This window comes from Ambystoma mexicanum, chromosome 5q (assembly GCF_040938575.1).
Source record: "Ambystoma mexicanum isolate Mex_15411 chromosome 5q, UKY_AmexF1_1, whole genome shotgun sequence".
Lineage (NCBI taxonomy): Eukaryota > Metazoa > Chordata > Amphibia > Caudata > Ambystomatidae > Ambystoma > Ambystoma mexicanum.
Window position 1 is genome coordinate 389934774 of NC_090933.1, and position 26765 is coordinate 389961538.

Below are 26765 nucleotides of genomic sequence, written 5' to 3' on the forward strand. Positions count from 1 at the left end.
TGGTATATTTTGTATAGGGCCACAATCTGGATGGGTCTCAGGCTGGTGGATTCTGTCCAAAATTTGGACAGAAGGTCTCTGAAACAAGTGAAAATACCGAGTTATAGTTGATGAGATGGGTTTACGATGTCGAAAAAAGGGGTTTAATAATCATTTATCTGGTCTGGTTCACAAATGAGTCCCAGGTTGTTAGAGATGAGAGTTGATTTCTATCTAGGATGCTGGGTAACCGCGGTCTGTAATAGACAAGGAGGAAGGTTGTTGTAAACGTTTGTGTAGCACGCATCGAGATATCGTGCTTAAAAACCTACTGACAGTGCCTGAATGGAAGTACAGTGATAGTGATAAATTCAGTAGGTGATGGATAAAGGCGGTCTCTATTTGTGGATAGAGTGACTGTGTGTTTTTGTTTCAGCGTGCCTACACTGTAAACTATCATTGCACCGTGATCGATTCATTATTTCAAAAAAATGGCGGAATATAACTCGTGCAAAGGTCAGTGCCGATATAATCTATCTCGCATAGTGTTGGCGCAGTGAGCGGAGGCTTAATTCTGGGAGCACCGAAGCTGATCGGTCTTGTAACTAGTAGGAAAAAGTTTGGCAGGGAGGGCTTACCTCTGTAGTCGAGCTATGTTTGTGGTTGCCGGGGTAGTTAGTAGCTTGCGCATGCGTATATATGTCAAGCAGTGGTCTAGATGACATGCGTGGGGAGAGTAGTGTTCATGATTACTTAGCCAATGTGAAATAATGAATCGATCACGGTGCAATGATAGTGATAAATTTCAGCGTGCCTACACTGTAAACTATCACTGTACTTCCATTCAGGCACTGTCAGTACGTTTTTAAGCACGATATCTCGATGCGTGCTACACAGATAGAAATCAACTCTCATCTCTAACAACCTGGGACTCATTTGTGAACCAGACCAGGTAACTGATTATTAAACGATTATTAAACCCCTTTTTTCGACATCGTAAACCCATCTCATCAACTATAACTCGGTCTTTTCACTTGTTTCAGAGACCTTCTGTCCAAATTTTGGACAAAATCCACCGGCCTGAGACTCAACCAGATTGTGGCCCTATACAAAATATACCACGTTAGTCATGACGCTTCAACTACCCTAGGTAGGTCCCTTTTTTCACAGTGTTTCCAAAACTCTCCCCTTTTAATCTTATTTTCCAGTTTGTAACCTCACCATCCTTTGTCTCACCCATTTCAGGTGCCTTGCACTTCACCAACCACTTTGTGTTTTCTTTTTGAAATAAATCCCCCAGTCCTGAAGACAGTCCGGTGAAACTACCAGCAGGTTCCACAACCTTTTCCGCTGGTTTTTCCATCTACTCACCGTACCAGAAACACCTGAACTTTGTGTGTGTCGACAAGTTTTCATACTGCCAAAACATTGGCAGTATATGTAATCATAATCACCATTGTTGTACTAACCCACCCATGCGTATAATTACTGCATAACTTTGTGCAAACTTATTGGTTTTCCTGTGCCAAGGATGGAATACTTTACCTTTCGACTCTTGTAAAGGTTTTTAATTGTGTAAATCTAATAAATCACATTCTTTAATGTTAGAAAAAGATATCTTGATCTTTTGGTGTTTGTTATGAGCTAACTGATATGTGCTAAGTTAGCCCCACTGTGATCTTTTTCCTACTGAAAGCGTCAATGACTAGGGTAGCTGTTGACTCCGATTACTTTCCTAATTGTTGCCTTACCCTCTGGAGTCAAGCCCCCTTAGAAAAAAAGAGGGTTCCCTGCCTTATTTTATAGACTACTTCCACCACCCTCCAACTGGGAGTTCCTATTCGGAACATTTGTGATGCAGCCACATGGGCTTCTATCCACACCTTTGTTAAACATTACTCTCTGGATACGATCCGTGGCCAAGATATGGCCTTTATTCCACCATCTGATTGGATATTCTAAATTCTTTTCCCTCCTCCATTTTTCTGGTACTGCTTTGGGAGTCTGTCAAAGATGTGGAATACGTTGGAGGACACAATCCATTCGAAGAACAAGTTACTTACCATCTGGTAACGTTCTTTTGATTGGATGTTTCTCCGTCGTATTGTACATCTTCTTTCCAGCCTGCCCCTCTGGAGAATTTCCCATGCAATTGCAGCTTACGTTTCTGCAAGGCTATGTGCAGTCCGGCAGGCATTGGATTGGTGCCACACGTTCTGAGGGGAAAAAACATAAACTAAGGCTACGGGCGCCGTGCGTCCTATTGATAACATCCTGTGACGTCGCCCTCGACGGAGGCCTTCGAGGGACATCGACCTAACGCCATCGATGCAGGACACCCTCAGCCGAAAAAGTTTCCGAAGTGCGCAGCTGTGGACATTACATGTCAAGATGTGAAATACGTTGGAGGAACATCCAATCGAAAGAATGTTACCAGTTGGTAAGTAACTTGTTCTTCTTTAACTGTGCTCTACTGTCTGACTTTTTGGAAGTTGCTGATGTGTCCTTTATCCCAAAACCATGTTCTGCTGTGCTCTTCGCTTCATACGCACCCCTGGCTCCTGTGCTAGCCTCGAATATTAGTCGATCGGGCTCTGTAAAAAGTGAGGGATTGCAGCAGTAAAACACTCACAGGGATATTTGAAGGCCACAAAACATTGCCAGCAAAGCATATTTAAAGCCTCACCATGATATTCTGGCAGTGTAAGAAAATGTGATGAATCTGTATATGCACAATCATATTGCAGTGCATACAAGACATTTTACAAAATCCCCCCTGATAAAGATGGGTCGGATTAGTGAACCCCTATTTGTACAGGACAGAGTTAACGTATCATTTGTTCTGCTCTATGCCCAATGGGACTACATTTGGAAAGGATACAGATTGTATGAGAATCATTTTAGCTGTCTTAATATTCATTGTCCTAATGGTATGTATGTGTAGTGCCAAGCATGTTACATTACCATAATCCCTTGCAGGCTAAGTAAATGATATTGCAATGTTGTTCCTCGCTTATAAGGAAATGTTAGCAATACTAAAGTAAGAGATACTAAGCATGACATTTGCCTACTCCAAATCCTAGAAGGCAAATGAATATTTGCATTTTATAATGCATTATCTTGCAAGGGTAATGCTTTAAAGCACCTGTGAGATATGTGCAAAGAATAGTATGCATGGGATGAGGTTACATATCCAAGTATAGCCTGTTTTCATACATTCAATATGATATTTGTGCTGACAGTTGGGTTACAAAGTGTGGGTCACGCCTTTGCTAAAGCACCACGAATAACAGATATTCTGGTGCTTCAACATTATTCATATTACAACAAACCTAAAACAAGTGGATGGAGGTACAAGTCTTGTAACATTTCACAGAACCAAGGTAAGGAGATTCAAGGCTGTCCGGTAATATCTAAAAGTGGCCTGGGGTGAAAGATGGTCATAAGGTGTACCTTTTGGAAGAGTCAAGTATATATGAGTCCTGGGTGGAGAGGGAAGGTTAATTGGTTAGGGTGCAGGCATATCATGGTTCTTCTGTTCATGGAGACAGATTTTTATATTAGTTTTTAACCTCTTGAGGGTATATTGTGTGTTTTTAATGTCACATTTCCATTGAAAGGTATATAAATAGGCTAGATCAGAATATCAAGACTAGTTGGTATAATTGTTATGTAGGATTTTCATATTCATGATAAATCTTCCTGACCTGTGTCAACCCCAGAACGTTTTGCTTGGACTTGTAGATTTCTCCTTGTCCCTAGGTGAGTGGGAATCTTTTTTCCCCCTCTCACCTAGTCTTCTACTCTTTTTTAAAAAAAAAATAAATGTTTTTATGGGTGACCTTTTTAGGTTTCTCCTTTGTGTATGATTGGAGTTATAATTTCCTATAACTTTTGGACTTAGGCTGAGTTGCCCCTTTGGGCTTCCCTGTTAATTTTTCTTTAATGTACTTGGGTGAACTACTGTTCCCAAGGGGTAAAAAGGGATTTTCATCCTCGGTAATGCACAGAAGGGCCACCATTCTGCTACAATGGTGGGTTCCTTTTTTTGACATTTTTAAGTATGCATGTTGTTTCTGAGGTCTTCCCCTGCCATTCAAGGCGGGAACAACCTCATTGGAATTTTTGTCTTCAGCAGAAATCCTTTCTATTCCCCACCCAGGCTCCAGAGTGTCTGGGAAGGCAGGAAGCAAGGGAGAAGTCCAGAACTCAGCAGCCCTTTGTCTTTTACCTTGCCTGAAAGTACCCAACTCCCAGTGGGGGGCTTGCTATCCTGATTGGACAGCCATACCACCCCTTTCTGTAAACTGCATGGAGAGTTTGCAGAAGTTGTGCTGTAGTTCCTGTTAAATACTACGATCCTGGAAGCTGCTGACAATTTGACCCCTGGAGCTGAAACCGAAGAGTAAGATGAAGAAAGAGGAAGATGCTGTCCTAGTACATTTATACAGATATATCTTAAATTTTCTTAAAGATTACTAGTAGGAATTTTGTCAGTGACTTTTAAGGATGTCTGGGGCACATTTCACCAGAGGGCTGGCTGCCACTTCAGCTATGCAACATGGAGTGCATGTTCTGGATATTTAACACGTGGCTACATGGGCTTCTACGGACAAGTTTCCTGAACACTACTGACTAGATTCTCAGTTTGGTCAGGGTGCTCGTTTTGGCAGGACTCTCCTTCAGAGTTTTCTGGTTAAGGTAGTGTCCTTGCTAACCTCCCTCCCACAGGTCCATGTACTGCTTTGGGGGTCTGTCAAAGATGAAGAATCCTTGAGAGGAAGGAATCCTTTTTAAAAGAACAAAAATACTTCAATATCAGTAATCTTCTTTCATGTCTCCCCCACCCACATGGATTTCATCCAGTACTCAATCTGTAAATAATTAAGTGCCTACGCCCAAATACTTTGTAGCAAGCCTGTGCTACATTAGTGTTCCAATACACTGGCAACTGTTGCCCCGCCCACTGCAGCCCCCACAGTATCAAAATATTTGTTGGGGCAGCTACAGCTCCCACTGGTTGAGTGAAGTGCGTTACAGGTCTCAGGACAGTTTCCTGAACCATCTACAAAAAGGGCCACCCAGGAAACCGCACACAATGAGTGTGCATGAGGGCAGTGTGTTAGGAACAATTTCCATTTATGTGTAATTTTCCCCCCAGTTGTGAACCCCCCAACTTTTTGCTGTTGTCTGACCATCCTAGCCTGACTTTTGCCAGTGGAGCACAACCTTCTGCTGCACTCTGCTGGGTTTTCGCTCACTTTGTTATGGGGAAACTGACATGCCCTTAAAGACCGTCAGTACTGGGAGACTTTGTTTCCCTTAGTCTTTCACTTTGTTGCAAGTTCTTTGCAACATTTTTACCAGTGCAGAAGGTACATTACTGTATCGTGCGCTGGGGTCTTCCTTTCATTAAGGCCGTAGACACCCTCAAAGGATTTTCTGGTAGAAGTACAGATGTGCCTTGGACCGAGCTGGTGGCAGCTGTTATTCTTCTCATATTTGTAACCCTTTTGCTGTCCATATCGTGTTTACCGTGTTTGGCACTGGGCAGTGTCTTGGACCCAAAATGGCCATTCCACAAGGTCCTTTGTTCTGTCCTTTGGCCATCTTGTCCCTTTGCCTTCTCCGGGTCGAGCAGACCTGGGTCAGTCCTTATTAAGTCATGCATTCTCCTGCGGAAACGCCAATCTTTTGCGGGCTTCTGCATGCCTTGTGTGTGTGCCTCCAGGATGTGGGCTGGACTGTCTAGTTCCAATACATATCCTGGATGGCAGAGAGTCTGGTGTGCTGTGAATGACTTGGACCACCATGGTCCGTGATTGGTCCACGTCTGGCATGGCTGTATGTGAGCAGGTCTCTCATTGGATCCTCTTTGTTTTGGCACGAAGGAGATTCTGGATAAGAGAAGGGCCCAAACACACATACCAGGTCGATCTCTTGAGTTCTCACTGAACCTAGGATAGGACCCAAGCATCCTGAAACTAAGAAGCAGAGTCGAGGAACCGCTGGTGACCGCAGGAACCCCCCCCCCCCCCCCCCCTGATTCTGATCAAACTAGAAGGTCTGAAAAGGCGCTTCGCAAAATTGAATAGTGGGAACAACTATTCACAGCATCTCCACCTTAACCTGCAAGTGAGCCTTTTCGGAAGTGTTCCTGGGCCAACCAGTGAGCAGACCAGCGTGCACAGAACCTTTGCTCTGGAACTGCCTGTTAGGGAGAATTCTCATTTATGGCTAATTTCCCTTACCAAGTGAGTCCCTCAGCAGCTTTGCTGGATTTCTGGGGTTTATTTTTTTCCACCTGGTAAGGGTGTGAACCTTTTTCCCACTCTTACATATGTTTTGCCATGTGTATGTCTACTGTTTGTGTGATCTTGGGCTCTGGAGCCACACCACTCCATGAGCTCAACGTTTTGTGTTACACAGCACTTTCAGTGCAGTGACGCAGGGTTGTCTCTAAGACTTCCCACTGACTCCATTTTTCTGGGGCCGTCTACTGTCCCCCAGAAACAGGTAAAGTTGCCATTTACTTTATATAGTCATTCAAACTGCAGACCCAGTACACCCCATCTTACATGGAGTATTGGAAATGGTTAATTCCTACTCCTTTTTGTCTGTGCCTCTTGGAGCTTTGTTTCACTCCCTTAACACGAAGACTTGGCTGGTGGCAGTGGTACCTACCCTATCTTTTCTACCGCGATTATAATATATAAACGTGGTACAGTTTTAGACTATTGTATTGGCCTTGAAATTAAACCCGCTTGACCAAATACTTTTTATTTTGGCTCCGGTCGGGTTTTATCGCCATTTCTTTTTGTTAAATTCCTTCTTGTGTTTTACATTTCGCGCCAAACCAAGTTTGTCTTCTTTGTTCGCCAACCTTTGGCGGGCTTCTGTCCAGAAGCCCTCCTTTGGCGTCTGGGTGTCTAGGTGGGCTATATGTGAGGGAGGGGTTTAGTCACCCCCTGCACAGGGTCTCCTTGGAGACCCAAGTCGCACTTTGTGTCAATTGGCTGAGGTCGTTGTCCGGGCCGGACAAACCCCCCTGCTGTGTCATTGACAGCCAGGCTGTGTGAGTGGGAGATTTTGGCATAAAAGGCAGGATTATTGGGCCAGAAGTCAGTCGCCACTGGAATTGCAAGAACCGAAGAGAAGTAGACGGCTGCTGCAATTCCCGAGTCCCGGTGAAGCCCTGCTGTAGTCCTGAGCTATCTGCCCTTCAACGACAGAGAAGATCCAGTCCGGAGTCTTCTTCCCTTGAGCCTGGTGGGATCAACCAGCTCACCTTCCACAGCCAGAGGATCCTCTTCTTGGTCAAAATCGCTGTACACAACTGTAGTGGTCCGGATAGCCATCTGAAGAGTCTCCTGTTTTAAAGGAGCGCACCTTTTATTCACCGTTGCTTCGCTGCTGCTGGCCTCCTCCCTGGGTAGTCAAGATAGCTCCAGACGTCGTCCTTTCTGTCCCCATGACTGAAGCTCCAGGAACCGTGAGTCTGCAGGAACTGCCGTAGCACCAGCTTTTCTTCAAATGTATAAGGTACTGTGTCCAACTTCGAGGAATTGGGGTGAACCCTTTTTCCTCACCAAAGGCTTGTCCTAGTCTTCCTTCCCTCTTATAACTTTTGCTTCCCCTTTGACAATATCCAAGTACTCCTGGCAATCTCGAATCGTGAACTGTTCTAACGTTGTGATCCTCGACAACAGGACCCCTGTTCCATTTGACACTGGCGCAGGCCTAGTGACTTTTATCTACCTATTTAGAAAGTGTCCTCTGATTCTATTTGCCTTGACAAAAGTATTGCCTATGATTTTTATCCCCTATTCTCTTGTGTTAATTCATGTGCTAAGTGTGTTTGACTTCGGTAACATTTCTTCTCGCGGGTACGCCTTTCTTTCGTAAGAGCGAACTGTCATTACTGTCAAAAAGTGATTGCGTATTAACCTACGGTAACGTCTTTGTTTCACAACACCGGTCTGTCAAATCCCAATGTACTTACCTTGAATTGCTCTGCACAAGGGGAATTTGTTGTGTGTAGTATATCTGGAGTGTGGTTTTAATTTACTAGAAGTGAAGTGTTTTGTGAACAGATGGTTTAAAAAATAAATGTACTTATACTTTTTAACCAGAAACCTTGAGTCAGTGATTGCTTGAGTCACAGTAATTGTAGTCCTTTGTGTAACCTCTACTACTGCTCATTTGCTCTTGTCATAAGTCTGGCTGCTCAGCCATTGCTACCACTTTTTCTGTGTACTACAGGCTTGTACCAAAGGTGTAATTGTACTATCACGGGTAATCTTAATTGTGTGTAGTGGTCCCTAAGGGCACTGCACAGTATTCTGCCTAACACTGCCGCCGTCTCGAGTTAACTCTTTAGACTTGGTCCAGGGCACACTCCCGCCGAGTTTTGTACACCTATGCGCCCTAGATCTGGAATTAGGCTAATACGCCTGAACTCGAGTGCACGCGGTCACTGTGTCGTCCAGCCATGGTGGCCAACTTTGTGGGTGTGCTGCTGCTGTGCTGCCCTCTGCCCTGAGATGAGCTGCAGTGCAATCGAGTTGATCCCTTCAGCAGGAGAGGAGAAACTGCCACTTTCCTGCCACAGAATCATCCCTGGAACCCTGCCGATGAAAGCCGCAGAGCCGCACTTTTGTCGCTTTTGAAACCTGCAACCGAAGTGGACTCGACTGGCCAAGTTTGGACCGGAGTGCGCCTTTTGTCGGTGAGAACTTGCAACCCTTACCAGTGGGCCCTGGCGCATCCGTCAATTTTTATGCACTAGTGTCCTCTGGGGGCCACTCACCTTCATCGAGGTAGCCTGTGCTACCAAGCTATTCCCAATTCTTGGAGCCAGTTCTGCCCTCTTGGGGAGACCCTCCTCGATTAGTGGGAACTTATTCTTCAATGCCTTACCTGGCTTCCTGAGCTCCTACAGCCCCTGCAAGAGACCTCGTTTTTGCCCAACCGCGTGCATCTGCATCCGAAAATACATTTGAGCATAAGGCTCCACTCTTCTTAGGGACTGGACTGCCTTTCAATTGGGGGTGATCAAGTGAAGGACTGTCTAAAGTATATTCGCACTGTTTGCTCCTTTCCCTTACAAGTTGTGAAGCCTTACTGTGTGCCATTCCTTTAGGCCATTGGTTCTGTATATATGTTTTATAGCCATGTTATGTTGGTTTAAGTATTCCTTCTGATCTTTGCTTGTGTTTGATGTAAAAGGCCTTTAATACGTTTGTATGTATTTTTGATATACACGTGACTGAGAGTAATTTGTAGTGTCCTTCACTGCGTGTGCTCATTGTGGGCTTTCGGTTACCCTGTTCCAAGAAACTAGGCTGGCCTTCTGAACTTCTGCCCACCAGGTCAGAATTCAGAAATCCATCTGAACACTGTGCAGGCCCATTAGAAGGGTTGTGGCCCTGGAAGGGTGAGCAGGTAAGTGCTTGGTGTGGAGCAGAATGGGGGCCTGCAAGGGTGTGGTTGGGGTGCCGGGAAGCAGTTAGGACCTATCAGGTTTAAGGGGATGGGCGTGACTGCATAGACAGAGGACCAAATGCAGTGTGGCAGAGCCGGTAGGGAGTGTGTGCCTCTGGGAGAGATTTGGAGGCTACAATCTCGGATGCAAAAATAAAGTCTGTTTGTGGTCTGTTTGAGCCAGCTCCAATACGTCCCAAAAAAGGGCTGAAATAATAAATCTAACCAAAAGATGTGCAATTTACAAATACCATAGCATACTAGTTGGGTCTTAAAATGAGTCACCAAATACATAATGTTGAGTAAAGTGATTGTAACGCTCACCTGATTCCCGTAGAGGCGCCGGTCTTGACTGGGCGTATACCGTATCTTCAAAGGTGATGTGTAACACACGGCTGGCTCTTTGGGCTGGACCTCTGTGCACTGTATGTCTGACTTGAAGGGTAAGATGTCTGCAGATAGAAAATATGGGATTAAGGAACTGGGTTATTGAATGTCTCTCTCTTCTTCCTTTTCTCTTCTCCTGTAGAACCCCAAAGGTTAACGCTCTCACCTTAGGTAAGTGAACGCCGTGCTCTCCATCTGCCTCGGGGCAGGGTGCTGTAACCAGTTTCTTCACTGGATAAGGGGAGCAGGCCTCTTGACTTCAGAGGACTGCTGTCCGTCGTTTACTGCACGAACGGTAAGTTTCGAGTAATTCTAATGTCTTTAAAGTCTTTAGTAATGATGTTTCTTGTTTTGCAGGGTTCCGGCGATGGCGGATGACGGGCTGAAGTGAGTTGAAGATGGAGCCCGTGTGATGAATAGAAGCGCCTGGAAGCACGTAAGTAAGCGCTTGTTGCCTGCTTCACGATGCGCTCTAACTGTCTTTTTATTTTGCAGGTACAAGTTCAGAGCGGCTGTAGGGTGCCGGAATACCCACTGGGTTAGATGTGGAAAGCAGTAATGGCACGTGAGTATTAAAGTTCCCCAATGTCTTTAAACGCACCTTGTTTTGTCTTTCAGATGCGGGATGCAGCGCCGAAGGCCTCCGGAGCGTGCGAAGAGTTGGTAAGCTTTTGTTTTTCAGATGCCGGAATGCAGTGTGAAGACCTCCGGAGCGCACGAAGAGTAGGTAAGCCTTTGTCTTTCAGATGCCGGAATGCAGCGCGAGGCGTTGGTGACAGCCGATGGACCAGGTAAGTGAATAGCTGTCACTGAAGACCGCAATGCTAACCTGTTCTTTCTTGTATAGGTGTTGCTGAAGACTGGATTCAGGATGGTAAGCCTTTTTCCTTAGGCCCAGGATCAGATGCAGAAGACACGATGAGCGTTCTGCTGCAGAGGATGCAAAATAACGCAAAGCAAGATTCATCCATCGGGTGTGGTTTAAATAGCCTCCTGTAGTGCTTAGGTGTCTCCTTCCACAGCCACGCCTAGGTAAGAAAAGAGTTCCTGCTTTCCAGAAGAGTTCCAGTGTTCTGAATCTAGGGAGTGGCTCCTGCCCCACCCAACAGGAAAAGTAGTTCCAAACGGAAGAGGATCAGAGGCTCAACTGGCAGGCAAGTAAGCAGCATGGTCTGCTGCAGGTAAGTCCACCCAAGCATTATGAGCCCGGCGCTTCCAGCGCTGGGACTGGGCATATTTATGAGCCTGGTGCCACTGGCGCCAGGACTGGGTCCAAAAGGTCCCAATTGGGACTGGTTGGCACTCGGAACCTGGGTTATGGATCTGCTTCCAAGGGAGTTGGGAAAACCCTGACCTTTTGGAAGCAGAGATCATGACAGTGATGGACAAATACAGAGAAAATAGTTACTAAACTGAAGAAATGTACATTGCAGCAAGATGTTTTTTCTGTAGGTTGGTGTCATGATTCCTGCCCCTCATGTCCCCAGCCCTCCAAGATGTCAGGCTGGAGCCAGGCCACGATCACCTACATGGCCCTCAAGGGCCTCTCCATCCCTCCAAAGACCCACTTGGAGTCAGACTTGGCGCTTGTGGCACCAGACTCACTCACTCCCATATGATAGCATTGGGGATTGGACTTGTAGTGCGTTGATGGGGACAAGATGGATGCCCCCACATATTTCGGTTCCCAGAACTGCATGTGCAGTCTAGTCTTTTGGTGTGGTTCAGCCCAGACACACCTGGGATACCCAGAGACTATTTAAGCCACGCCCAGGCTGAGAAACATGCTTTGCGTTTTCTGCACCTGCAGCGTGACACTCACTGTGTTCGGATCGGTCTCCAGTAGGCCTTCATCTTTATTCTGCGCTCAGCTCCTGCAAGAACAAGAACACCGTTAGGAACAGCCTTACCTTGCGGCGCTTCTGCCTATCATTCATCGCTCCTTCTGTTCTGCGGGCATCTTTGGCGGTGTCATTCCCATCCCGGCACGCCGCTTCCTGAGGAAAAGGGAAAAGAACAGAAAACAAGGCATTAGTAACCATTCAGCAAATCTTCGCTTATTTTTAAAGACTGTACGAGCTTCAAACGCTTACCTGAATCCCAGCCGCTCTAGGGGAACTCTGTCTGCGCAACTTCTCTTCCATCTACAAGAGGGAAAAGACACTCCAGGTTGGCGTGGAAACATCTAGAGGCGCCGCATACCGCGCTTACTCACCGCATTTCTTCTTCATAATCGGCATCCACGCTGAAAACGTTGCGGCACCTAAAAGACACAGAAAAAGCATTGCGCTGTCACTCACCTTCAGCGCTACTCATCTCAGCAGCACGTTGCCATCCCCGGACGCCGGCCATCATCTAAGGAAGGAAAGGAACGAAGTTAGAGAACTGTTCAAAAGACTCATTATACTTACCTGTCGGACTCTTGCCAGTGAAGTAACTAGGCAGCAACGAGCCTGCATCAATCAACGCACCCCTGCGCTGAAAGCAGGACGGAGAGCACACTTTCCAAGAAAACAAGGCCCAGTCTCCAATGGAGTAGACTCCAGGGAAGGGTTTGAGGTCATAAGAGGTCGGAACAGGCTGAGTGACGTCCCCGTGGATACCAGGTGAGTGTTACAGATGGCACCCAGTGCAAGCAGTCCTTCCTGGCGGTCATCTATTCCTTGGCATTGTCCCTGTGTGGGGGTTGTTGACTGTACTATTACCTCTGTGCCAGGTGACCCTCAGCCACACTAATGGCACAGGTGACTGTATGACACTGGTGTAAAGACTAGGGGGGGGCTGTACTCCTGCTCTCTATATGGTAGTAGAGAGATACAGAGGACCCCAGCCAAGATTCTCTATTGTTGGTAGCAATGGATGAGCAATCAGGGCCTTGCTTCTCAGGATGTGATGCAGGCTGGTTCTTAAGTACACTGTAGTCCCCAAGCACCCACAAAGGAATGTCCTTACACTGTATTAGTTAAAACGGTCTTTATATAATTAACTTCACGGTTATGTACAATATCATGATGACTCACTGTGTACTCGATAATCCACAATGGCAAATATGCACAGTTCTACGTGGTAAAACAATCACTATTCAATATTTATAAAGTGCCTCAACTGTACGGTTAAATGTCACACAAATCAGTTTGTAACAGGAACCAACAATAGATATAGGAGGAAAAGCAGTTGGTTAGAACAATTGGCAGAATACTGGCCTCTACCATTAGACAAAGTTCTGTGTGGAGATCCCCCCCCCCCCCCCCAACCTGGGCAACCTGTAGAATAAAGGTATATCACAAGGCCAGTCCATATATTGTTCACAATAGTCTTTCCAATAGTTCAGCACCCCAAAGTTCCTGGTGGTGTTGAGTTCCTCGTCGGGATATGGACAGCCCTTCTTGAGTGCACTCCCTTTAAGGCAGGAGCCACGGGTCGTCGAACGTCCGGCTATGAACAGGGTAAACTACGGCAGTGAAGTGGCAGCTTCGTTCCTAGCGGTGCTCGTCGACGACTGAGCATAGACGTCCTGCAAGGAATAGGCGTGCGGGGCACCTTGATGTCAATATTTAAGGACTGCAAAGAGTTTGAAGAACTGTGGCCCAGCACGGGCATTGAGTCGTCAGTGTCTCTGTGGTCCTTAGGTGGCGGGAAACCCACCGGCAGATGCTCCTCGATGCGTCGACTTTCTTCGGCGGCACAAACTGGTCGACGGTGCAAACAAGAGCGTCCTTGGATTTAATGTTCTTATGCAATGGGAGCACTGCGGCTCCGGTCAGCGACGGCAGTCGTCGACGGTGACGGACAACAGTACAGGCGCTTCTCCTTGGGATTCCGCAGCAGTCCCCGTCCCCGGTCGGCAGCCTTTCGTTGGTCTGTCTGCCAGAGAGCTTTGGCAAAGATCAGCTGGTGCAGGATGGTCAGTCGTAGCTCGGGGAGAGGTCTCCTTACCAGGTCCTGTCTTGGATCAGTTCTTGGAGACACAACTGCTTTCAGATCGGCGAAGTAGAGCAACAGCAATTCTTCTTTTCCAGCAGGGCTTCAAGGTCAAGCTTCAGTTTCAACTCCAGTTTCTCTTCAGCTTCTGAACGATTTCTAGCAGTGAGAGGCCCCCAGATATACTAGTTGATCTCTCATTCATTCTGCTGGGTCACTCAGGCAACCAATCACTCAGAAGGGCATTCAGCGGTCAGTCATCCAATCAGGTGCACAGTGCATTCAGGCCCTTCTTCTCCATCCAGACACTCACAACACAGAATGTGGATTCGAACAAGTACCACGCCATTCAACATTACACACTGCATTCATACCAGTTTCGGGCAGGGCTGTCTCAGTCATGGTGTTAAACACCAGATACCAGACATCCACAACAAGAAGTGTATATTTGTCACACACTCCATTCACCCAGGTTCCACCCACAGGTGTACCCACAACATACGGTCATTGGGAAGGCTCCAGCCAGTCTGGTTGGCACTTCCCCACACTACCATATATGGAACTTCCACCCAACAGCCAATCAGGGGGCAGGGACACAGTTGGGGCTTCCCGGGACTTCAGGAAGATCAAGGTAACAGGCGATGGAAGGCAAAAGGCCACGGGGTCCATCTTTTCTCCATCAGGAATCTACCGATTCCAATGACAGGGCCTGGGCATCCCAAAATGGAGGGCACCCAGGACATCGGTCATTTCAGCACGGAGCTGCCACCAGCCTGTACCCTGCTCCGTGGGCCACACACAGGTGCCCAAAACCATACACTAGGGGCACAAGGTGTTAGGCAGAAACCTGTGCAGTTCCCTTAGGGACCACTGCAAAAAGTTTAAGACCACAGGAGTAAGCAGTAAACCCAATTGGTAGCAGCCTGCATACACCCAGATTTACCTGGTAGCTGTGGTTGAGCAGTCAGACTTCTCTCAAGAAGAGTTAGGCAGTATATAGAGTATACACAATGGGGCTAAAAATACAGTAGAACAAGCAAACACTGACCAGAGCTTTGGTATAAAAGTATATAATTATTTATTTAAAAACACACTTATGAAAATACACTGGCACTAATATATCAAGCAAGTTCAAACACAGTCACTATAAGTATATACACCTCCCTAGTTAATTATTCGACAAGTCTAGGTTAAGACACCACTTCTTTTGCAAAACAGAGGTGAGCGCATAACCGTAGATGGCACTCCAATAATTTGTTTTAAAAGGGAGAGAAAAGGCAGAGTAGGAAAATAACACAGTACCAACACTTTTAAGAAACCACAGCAAGTCAAGAAAGGCAGGGACTACTGTAGAGCAAAAAGTTCATAGGCCAGGCCCACTCTTGGAGAGAGCAAGGCGGAATGGCCCCAAGATCACACAGTGGAAATGCACTCAAAGTCTTTGCAGAAAAGTCAATAAGAGGTTGGATCAGTTCAGAAAGGCAAAGTTAGCAGGTCTGAGGTCAACCCAGTTAGAAAGTCAAGGATTTATGGGACATAGGACAATCAGTTGCAAGGGAGACCAGGCGGGACACAGTACCTGAAATGGTGAGAAAGCTCCAGCCAATGGCAGTTGTTCCTGGCAGTGGGTGCAAGTCGTGGCTTCGACCAGAGGAAGAGATGATCTCGACGAGGAAGAAAGCTGAAGGTCGTTGCACTGCCAGGGAATAAACCAGCCACGGAGTTCCCGATTAAAAGGTACGACCCTTTTATTCGCGGAAGTGGTGAAGTGTGGCTATCCGGCCGCTGGGGTGCTTGGCACGGGCGATTCGACCACGAGACGTCCAGGAAGGCGAAAAAGGCAAACTGGTTGGTCCCACCAGCTCAAAGGGAAGAAGACTCTCCTGGAAGATCATCTCCTCTGTCGTCAGGGAAGTGGTGAGTTCGTACAGCAGGGCTCCACCGGTGGTGTCATTGTAGATGGCTCAGCTTCTCCCCTCTTTGGATTCTTTAGGTCCTGTGGCGACTTCTGAAGTTCCAGTCCCCAAAGCCCTGCTTTTATGCAGAAAAAACCCCATTCATCAGCCTAGCTGTCACTCAAACATGCTAAGTGGTGAGCCGGGCGGCTCGCCACTGGGCCAATCACACAAGAGTGCGACTTGAGTTGCCAAGGCAACTCAGTCCAGGGTGCCTAATCCCCCTCCCACAGATCATGTAGACCCCAGACAGAGTGGCACCATTTGGAGGGCTTCTGTGGAGAAGCCCGCCAAAAAGTGGAACAAAGGGCTCGACTTGGGTTAGAGTTTCAGAGGCGAACACAAACGCCATTTTAAAACCGAGTCCTGGCAAAAAGACCCAACCGGGGAATAAATATTAAATAAATAACCCAGCGGTATCTTTTAACATTGCACCAAAAGTGGTGCGTTTAAAATCAATGGGAAAATCCCATAGGAAATATTCTGGTGGAATATTTTGCATGGTATCCACTGCCACCAGCAAGAAACTCGACAAGGGGGGACTGGACAGTGCCCCCTTGGAAAACAGACCCAGGGGAAATCGAATTACCCCTACCAGTACTTCCACAATATGATGGTTTGTACTGGTTCTGTTCACAATTTGAGACTAGTAAAGCCAATGGTGACTTTACTGTCTCCCAGGGCATGTAGTCAGTCCCAGGGTATGGAGTCTGTTTGGGGGTCACTATGACACCCCTGTGTTACTGCACTGAGGGTGCTGTGTAACACACATACCGAAAACACATGAAGCCCTATGCAGTAAAAGACCCCATAGCCCATAAAACAAATTTACAGTCAAAGGACATACTCAAATCATGCCTAAGAGTGGGAGAGAAAGAGTCTCGCTCTTAGTAGGAGAAAAAAATAAACCCCAAAAATCCAGCAAAGCTGCTGGGGGACTCACTAGGTTTGGGAAATTAGCCTTAACAGAGAATTCTCCCTAACACAAGGTTGCACCCCCACCCTTGGGTTCCATAAAGGTATCCCAAGGTTGCAGCATGCTTGAAGAAATGAGGCCAGTTCCCAGTTTAAAAGGACCCTGCATGTGCCAACTGAGTGACCCAACCTGTTGAGGTGCAGAAAAGCCATCACACTGGCACTAAATTGTGTACCCACCTGCCCACTGAACTAGTGAGGTGCACCTAGTACAGTGGCTGCCTGGCTGCTACCTGCACCACACGCCCAGGCAACCCACCCTGCGGCGGCAGTGCCACCAGTTACTATAGTACTAGTCTGACTAGAGACATTTGCTGGCATGACCAGCACGAGTGTACAATGCCATCACATTCTTGCCCCTGTTCTTCACGAAACTGGATAAATAGCACAGTAGTCCCATGTGGCTCACCCGGTGTGTTGTGTAACCAAGACTAATATTTCAAAAACATTTTATTTGCCAAAACCCCACATAATGGAACTGAGGCAATATGTGCCGGGGCTCAGTCCTGGCAAACACCTCCGCAAATTAAGCACTGCTCCTCGCCCTCCTTACCTGCCCCTCTTGGCAGATATGCAGAGCAGCGTTGCACCCCCTGGTGGGTGAAACATTTCTGAAGAGCAGTTGTGCAGAAGCTCTCTATCTCCAGAGCCCTGGTTCTCTCTAGGCTGGACTACTACAACAGCCGCTTTCTAAATCTTCCTGCCTCTACTCTTCGCCCTCTGCAACTAATCCAAACAGGACTGCAAGACTTGTCCTTGGCCTCAAGCCCAGGGATCGTATCTCCCCAGCCCTGAAATCTCTCCACTGGCTCCCGGTGGCTGCAAGGACCAAGTTCAAGACCCTCTGCTTAGTCCACAAGACTATCTGGGGTCGAGGAGCACACTACATCCAGCTCTGTTCCTAAGAACTTTTATTCTCGAGCCCTGCGCTCATTCACCTCCAACTCTCTGAGGGTCATACGCTTCTCCGTGCAGAGAGTGGGAGGTAGAGCTCTCTCCTCGGCTGGTACCTCCCTCTGGAACATGCTCCCTGTCTCTCTCAAACTTGAGCAGGACCATCTCAGGTTCCGGAAGCAACTCAAGACTTTCCTTTTCGCATCTGCCTTCTCTCTTTGCCCTGCTGCTAATCTTTTCTGCTGTGCTAACTGGCTACCTGGCCACCCGGCCACCCTCTGAACCTTAGGGGGACCAGGCTCCTTCACGACCAGTAGCCCCATGCACTGCCTCCAGGCCTACCGCGCACTGGGGACTGTATCTGCAACCCTACAGTCCCCTGCCTCCTTGCACTTGGAGGCGGCCAACCCGGTGGCGCTTACTTGAGCTTTGCTTATTGCACTCTCCCTTTCCCCTCCCCTTGGCACTACTCCTCTCCCTTCCCGGGGCACTTGCACGATCTGAATGACACAAGGTCTAGTAAGATAGTTTTTTTTATCCCCCTTTGTCTTCCCCTTCCTTTTCGAGCCTAGAAAAACTTGCGCACAGGCGCATTATAAATGACTTATATCGTAGGTATCAAAGATGAGGAATCAGTGGGAGGAACTTTCAGAAAGAACATTACAGAGAGGTTAGTAATTCACTCTTGACCTAACAGGCCCGTTAGTACAAGATATGCCATTTCCCAGACCTAATGGATGGTGGAGCTAATCTATAGTAGCACATTGTGCAAAATGTTCTTGTTGCAACACAATTGTGGTGTGAGCTGGAAGATGAATGAATAACAAAGTATCATGAAGGTGACACTGCTTGTTGACCCATGTTCATTTGGTTAAGTAGCACTAAATTTCAAGACAGTTGCGTTACAGTAATATGTCAAACACCTCAAGTTGAGGGCTATTTTGATCAACAGCATGTTAACCATTGCAAAACGTTTTTTTTTTGTAGGGAGTTTATGCCTGCGTTAGAAGAATTCTTTGAGGAAGCTATTGAACAGGCTGTTCCGGAAAATATGGTTGAACCAGAATACAAGTAAGCATGACATAGCTTTTTTCTTGATTACCTCAGTTGTAAGAGATTGTAATTACACTTCTAACCATCAAAAGCTTTTTTTGCTCCAAATCTTATTTCATCACACATTCCAAGAATACCTTTTCATATATCCAATTCTATATATGATCAAATTCTATAATGTCTGGATCGTATCACTAATCCTAGAAATGACACAAATATTTATATATCAAATTATAACATCATATTTAGTACCTTATTCAAAAAATGTATTACAAGATTCTCATTGCCAATGCATCTAAACAGAATTCTTGGTGGCGATACCGGTTCCGATCCTTGGATCTTCAAGGCTTGTCTTCCGTCATATGTATGTCGTTCCCTATATCCTGTCACATTCTTATTTGTGGTGTTTGTTTTCATCTTTACTGTTCTGTTGGCTATCTATTTCTTAACTTCTTAATAACATCCCCTACTAATGTTCATTTGGGACACTTTTCAGCTGTGTTCAAACTTTTCAGCTTACACTTCTAATTAGCATAATTGACAGCCTTTCAGCCTCTATCTGTTGCTTTTTTGTTTATTATATATATATATTTCTGATGCTTGTTAATCTGCTTAGAATCACATGCTGTGCATAGGTCCGACATCCAGTGGTCACTGCGGAGTATTGCATTTTGTTTTTCGTAGTCGAAAAGGGACGTCGACAAGGCGTGTCTGAAATACTATCCCTATAGTGACGTGTGTTGTACCCACAATCCCTCACGCGTCGAGGTCCCTCAGATTGTTTTTTTCCGCCCAGCTACTGGTCGCCTTTACGCGGAGCTCCTCGAGAGACATTGCAGATTCCATCTCCTCGACCTTTGGTCGTTTTTTCCTGTTAAAGATTAATATATCGATCCCTCCCTCGACGCAGTTGTGAAGCTGTCTCCGCCGAGCAAGATCTTCGACGGAGGGGACGAGCGGAGGAGATCCTTCGGCGTTGCCGAACACGTGGCCTGGCCTCGCAGGCCAAATACAGTAGGGAGAGTGGGGTCGTGGGACATCTCTGATTCTTTTTCTGAGAATGCCTTTCCTTTTCCCCTTCCTTTCCCTTGGGGTAGTTATCACGGTTTATTGCCTCGGCTATGGAGAGGACACCCTTTAGGTTTTGCCCACTTTGTAAGGGCAAGTTTACTTGGAAGGACAAGCATTCACGATGTAACCGCTGCTTGCCCCTCGATCACAAAGAGGAGGGTTGCTCGGCTTGTCGGCTTCTAAAGCCAAAGACTCTAAAAGACCGTAGGGTCAAGAGGTGGCCGGCCTACGCTATGTCGAAGGCCGGGTCTTCACCCGCCGCTGCGACCACCGACAGTGACGAGGAACGTGATAACACGACCTCCGCTACAGAAGTCGTACACCCCTCTAAGGAGCGCTCGCGCTCTTCGTCGTCTGTCCCCGGCCCTGACGGGCTCGGCTCACGCCCTGCTTATGGGGATGAACACCCCGGCGACACTGACGCACACGATACAACACATAAACACACAACCCATAGCTCTTCTTCGTCGAAGACGAAGAAAGCATCAGCGCCCAAGGAGACGCAGGTTACACCGGCAGCCTCCTCGGACCGTTCGGGTTCGAAGCCCCTCTCGCAGCCGCGACCAGCGACTGGGCTTTCGGCAAATAAGGGCGCTGCCCCCAAACCATCGGCCGGCGCGCACCAGCAGAGTGCGCACGCCGCCGTAGAACGTTCGACACCTGTAACGTCGAAACCACAGCCCTCCGCTGACAAACGAGTCACAGAGAGCTTGGCGAGGATCGTTGTAGCCGACGCCCAGAAGCGTACGCCGAAGGACACTTCGAGCGCTACGCAAAGGTCGAAAGACACGCCGAAAAAGCCCGCAGAAAAACAGGGACTACCCCCTTCAGTCGGGGGGACCCCCAGCACACCGGAAGGCTTTTCGGAGGGCGACGGGACAATTTCCTCGACGTTGTGGGAGAGGTCGAGCCGTTTTCAGCAAGATAACACTACTTTTCCCCCGCTAGACCGCTCAGGGGTACCCCATGAAACCATGGAAAGGCTCCATCTCTGCATGGAGAGAATGGGGAGGTTTATGAACACCCAGAACCCTCCCACTCCCAAGAGAACGGGGGCCGGATAACATCCTTTCTTCCAGCATGGAAGGGAATAACGTCAGACCGCTGGGTACTTTCCACCGTAGCCCACGGATACTGCATCGAATTCAACAGTTCCCCAACATACAGACCCTCGAGGGGACGACGCATGACACCGGAACACCTTGCTATCCTTCTCCAAGAAGTACAACAGCTGCTGGAAAAAGGAGCCATAGAGGTCGTGCCTCTATCTCAGGTAACGGAAGGTATTTATTCAGTGTACTTCCTTGTACCCAAAAAGGATCTAACCATGCGCCCTGTATTAGATCTGCGCCCAGCGAACAAGTTTATCAAACCCCAGAAGTTTCGTATGGTGACCTTACAGGAAGTGATCCCACTGCTAAATCAGGGAGATTACATGACAACATTGGACATGAAAGATGCATACTTTCATATTTTAATGTTGCCAGCGCACAGAAGATGCTTCAGGTTCATGATAGAGGGCAAACACTACCAGTTCAGAGTGTGCTACCCTTCGGCATAGCATCAGCACAAAGGGTATTCACGAAAGTACTGGCAGTGGCAGCGGCCCACCTGCGCAGGTTGTCCATCCCAGTTTACCCTTACCTCGACGACTGGCTCATAACAGGGGATTCTTACAAAACATACTTCTTCAATACCCAAAAGACGGTAGACCTTTTATTCCAGTTGTGCTTCTCCATCAACGAAAAGAAGTCCAGCTTAGACCCCAGCCAAGTCAAACAATTCCTAGGGGCTCTAATTCAAACAAAGGACGGCCTCGTCTTCCCCTCCAACGAGAGGGTCCAAAACATGCTGTTTCAGATCCCTCAATATGTGACCGGTCGAGAGGTGACGGTACGCAAAGCAATGCGCTTGCTAGGCATGATGGCGTCGTGTATTTATTTGGTACCTCACGCGCGCCTGCGCATGCGCCCTATGCAAGAGTGGCTCAACAGCCAGTGGTGTCAGGCCAGCGGATTATGGGACGATCCAGTGGTGGTCTCGCAGGCCTTGGTTCTCTCGCTACGATGGTGGACAAAGGAAAACCTGGAAAAAGGGAAACCCTTTGCCACACCCGCGGCGGAAGCCACTCTAACCACGGACGCATCCCTAACAGGATGGGGGGCTCACCTATCCCATCAGACTGCTCACGGAGTGTGGACTCCGAACGTAGCATCCAAACACATAAATCTACTGGACCTACTAGCTGTGTTCAAGGCGCTAAAAGCCTTCCAGGAACACCTACAAGGCAAACTGTGTTGGTCCTTACAGACAGCACCACAGCCATGTACTAGATCAACAAGCAGGGGGGCACCCACTCTCCAGGGCTGTCCAAACTGGCCCAGAATATATGGAAGTGGGCTCTCAAACAAAACATGTTCCTACTGTCAGAACATGTACCAGGGGAACTCAATCTGCTGGCAGACAAACTCAGCAGAGATTTCCCCCTGCCCGAAGAGTACGAATGGCAACTGCACGAAGACATCGTCTTCTACGTCTTCACACAATGGGGATTCCCAGAAATAGACCTATTCGCAACCCTGGAGAACTCACAATGCCTAAGTTACGCCTCCAGGTACCCTCAGAACCAATCCAAGGGGAACGGTCTGTCGATGCAATGGTCAGGGAAATTTGTTTACGCTTTTCCCCCGACTCCCCTTCTCAACAAGGTGGTGCACAAGATGCACCAGGAACAAGTAACCATGATACTGGTGGCCCCAATGTGGGCCCGACAGCCGTAGTTCGCTCACTTGATGGAGATGTCTCTATCTCCCCCAGTGAAACTCCCCTGCCCGTACAACATGCTGTCACAAGACAAGGGCAGGACTCTGCATCCATGCCCCCAGAACATGAACTTAGCAGCTTGGCTCCTGAGATCATAGAATTCGGACATCTTCTGCTCCCGCAGAGATGTATGGACATTCTCAGGGAAGCCAGAAAACCTAACACTCGCCACTGCTACTCTAGCAAGTGGAAGAGATTTGTCATCTGGTGCAGAGGGAAAAGCATCAACCCAATTGACTGCTCTCCCACACATATTGTTCTGTACCTAACCCACTTATTGGATTCAGGTCTAGTGTTCAATTCCATTAAAGTCCACCTAGCGGCACTTTCTGCATACACCACTTCCCAACTCAAGGTGTCGTGGTGGAAGATCCCGGTTATAAAGGCCTTCATGGAGGGAATAAAGAGAATACACCCCCCGATAGCTGACCCAGCTCCCGGATGGGACCTTAACGTGGTACTTACCAGACTCATGGGCTCACCTTTCGAACGCACCCAAGGTTTGCTCCGAAGTTCATATCGAAATTCCACGTAAACCAGTCTATAGAACTGCCAACGTTCTTTCAAAATCCTTCCAACTTGGGAGAAAAACTCTGCACACACTAGATGTGCGCAGAGCGGTCATGTTCTACATGGAAAGAACCAGACCACTGAGGAAGACTAATCAGTTCTTCGTCTCGGTGGCAGCAGGAAGAGAAGGGGATGCAGTTTCAAAGTCCACTATTTCTAGATGGATTGTTCAATGCATCACTCTCTGCTATACTCTTGCTAAGAGAGAACTGCCCTTTAGGCCAAGAGCACACTCTACTCGAGGCACGGGGGCATCCATAGCATTCATAGCAAATGTTCCCCTTGAGTCCATCTGCAAAGCGGCTACCTGGAGTTCTGTGCACACCTTTACAAAACACTACTGTCTAGATGCACACTCGAGATCTGACTCCCAGGTGGGTCAGGCAGTATTAAGACATCTTTTCTCTACTGTTCCTTCTCATAACCCACCGCCAACTCCGGGTACTGCTCGCTAGTCTATGCACAGCATGTGATTCTAAGCAGATTAACAAGCATCAGAAGACAATGCATTACTTACCGTAAAAGCATTTCTGATGATTGTATCTGCTTAGATTCACATGCGCCCACCCTTCCTCCCCGCTCGGATGGAAGGAACATAGACTTCCTTTTATATCTCTTTTCTGTACTCACTCACGTCTAGAAGGCTCCCTCAGGGCAGAAAAATACAAACAGAGGGACCTCGACGCGTGAGGGATTGTGGGTACAACACACGTCACTATAGGGATAGTATTTCAGACACGCCTTGTCGACGTCCCTTTTCGACTACGAAAAACAAATACTCCGCAGTGACCACTGGATGTCGGACCTATGCACAGCATGTGAATCTAAGCAGATACAATCATCAGAAATGCTTTTACGGTAAGTAATGCATTGTCATATTTCTGATGCTTGTGAATCTGCTTAGAATCACCTGCTGTGCAAATAGTCTGACAACTAGAGCTAATTGCAGAGTATTCATCTTGTTTTCCAAGTTCAAAAAAGGACGTCGACCTGGGCGAATCTGTAACACTATCCCTACTGTGATGTGTGGTGTACCCTTGATCCTTCACACGTTGAGGTCCCCCAGATGTTTTTTTCTGCCACATTGGTTGGTCGCGTAATGTGGAGCTTGTAGCGTGCTACGGATATATTGTGATTATATTATTTCAACTATAGCCCAGGCCCAAACCCCAGCACCTACTGCCTTAAACCACCCACATCATCCTACCCAGAACTGAAATGTGCGCTCATCAACGCCAAATACCTCCCTGCACCTGGATTGGAGATTAATGACCTCATCACCACCCTTAATCTCGACTTACTAGCCATCTCTGAAACCTGGCTACATGAAGCATCAGGCTCCTCCCTTTCCCTCGCCCTCCCACAAGGTTACACTATCCTAAGACATGACCGCAAAACCTCCTCTAAAGGCAGAGGCGTAGCCCTCATTTTCAAAGATACCTACTCCATTAGACTCTGCAACCAACAATGGGAAAACAATTCGGACCTCCTCTTTGCCAAACTATCTCTCTCCCCCCAACTCCACCATAAACATCCTAATCAACTACAGACCACCTGGCTCACCATTAGACTACCAAAAACACCACCTCCAAATCTTAGGGAACAACCTAAAAAGCTCGACCAAAACCATCTGTTAGGGAGAATTCTCTGTTTAGGCTGAATTTCCTAACCTAGTGAGTCCCCCAGCAGCTTTGCTGGATTTTTTGGGTTTATTTTTTTCTCCTGCCAAGAGTGAGACTCTTTTACCCTCACTCTTGGACATGATTTGGGTGTGTTTCTTTGACTCTAGATGTGTTTAATGGGCTATGGGGTCTTTTACTCCATAGGGCTTCATGTGTTTTTGTGATGTGTGTTACACAGCACCCTCAGTGCAGTAACACAGGGGTGTCATAGTGACTCCCCAGTATAAACTCCATACCCTGGGACTGACTACTGTCTCCCAGGGTCTGTAAAGTCACCATTGACTTTACTAGTCTTAAATTCTGAACAGAACCAGTACAAACCATCATATTGTGGACGTACGGGCTGGGGCAATTCGATTGCCCTGGGGTCTGTTAGTCGAGGGGGCACGTCTCCGTCCCCCCTGATCGAGTTTGTGGCTGGTGGCAGTGGATACTACTTTTTATATTCAACCGCAAATATTCCTCTATGGGATTTTCCCATTGTTCGAGGCTAATATCGTTATTCATTTAATTACGATAGCCTCGAACATACCGCCAGTTTATTTAATTAATATTAATTCTCCGGTTGGTATTTTTTGCCAAAACTCGGTTCTAAAATGGCGTTTGTGTTCTCTTCTGTGACTCCAACCCAAGTCGAGCCCTTTGTTCCACTTTTTGGTGGGCTTCTCCACAGAAGCACTCCAAAGTTGTGCCACTCTGTCTGGGGTACTTAGGAGGGGTGGAGGGGGATTTAGGCACCCTGGACTGAGTTGCCTAGGCAACTCAAGTCGCCCTCCGTCCTGATTGGCCCAAGTGGTGAGCCGGCCGGCTCACCACTTAGCATGTTTGAGTGACAGCTAGGCTGAGTGAATGGGGGTTTTCTGCATAAAAGCAAGGCTTTGGGGACTGGAACTTCAGAAGTCGCCACAGGACTTAAGAATCCGACGAGGGAGAAGCTGAGCCGACCTGCCACGACGACACCACCGGTGGAGCCCTGCTGGGCCGTCTCACCACTTTTCCCAACGACAGAGGAGATCTCCCGGCGGAGAGTCTTCTTCCTTTGACTGGTGGGGATAACCAGTTTCACCGTCTTTTCACCTTCCCGACGTATCTCGTGGCCGCCTTGCCTGTGCCAAGCACCCCGGCAACCGAGATACCACGTTTTACCACGACCGCGAATTAAAGGGTAATACCTTTAACCGGAAAACTCTGCGGCTGGTTTCTTCCCTGGCAGTGCAACGACCTTCATCTTTCCTCCAAGTCGAGATCTTCTCTTCCCCTGGACGACGACGAGACTTGCACCCGCTGCCAGGAACAACTGCCACCGCTGGAGGATCCTTCCCACTTAAGGTACCGTGTCCTGCCTGGCTTCCCTTGCCACCGACTGTACGGGGTAGATTTAGCCCCCGGCTTTCGTACCTGGGTTTGCCTGGGACACCCTGGCTAAACTTTTCTGAGCCTCTCTAAACTCTTTGCGAACTCTCTGCAAGACTTTCTAAGCCTAGTGTATCTGTGTGATCTTGGGCGCATTTGTGCTCTGCTCTCTCGAAGAGTGGGCCCAGCCTATGGACTTTGGCTCACAAGTGACTTTTGCTCCTCTGCCTTGCTAATCGTGTTTCTAAATCTTAGAGTGGTGTATCTTTTCATATTCTGTCTTTTTCCCTCCCTTCTTCATGAACTTATTGGAGTGCCATCTATAGTTAAGCGCTCACCTCAGTATGGAAATAAGTGGTGTTAACTAAGACTTATCTGATAAGGAATAAAGGTTGTATATATTATAATAGTAACTGTGTTTAGAGTGTTTTACAATAAGAGCGCTGGAGTGTTTCAAACAGTGTGTTTTTAAATAAATAATTATATACTTTGATACCAAAGCTCTGGTCAGTGTTTGCTTGTGTTATTGTATATGAGTGCCTATTGTGTATACTTTGCATACTGCCTAACTCTTCTTGAGGGAAGTCTGACTGCTCAGCCACAGCTACCAGGTAAATCT

The 26765-nt window shown here is 47.5% G+C and overlaps 1 protein-coding gene across 2 annotated transcripts in view; it reads left to right on the forward strand.

Annotated features, from left to right (window-relative positions):
* The window catches only part of THOC1 (THO complex subunit 1), a 1301120-nt gene that overhangs the window by 1012477 nt on the left and 261878 nt on the right, over positions 1-26765 (forward strand). For both annotated transcript variants that reach the window (XM_069620878.1, XM_069620877.1), the window contains exon 18: positions 18582-18665. In XM_069620878.1, the coding sequence (XP_069476979.1) occupies positions 18582-18665 (84 nt within the window). The remainder of the gene's footprint in view (positions 1-18581; positions 18666-26765) is intronic.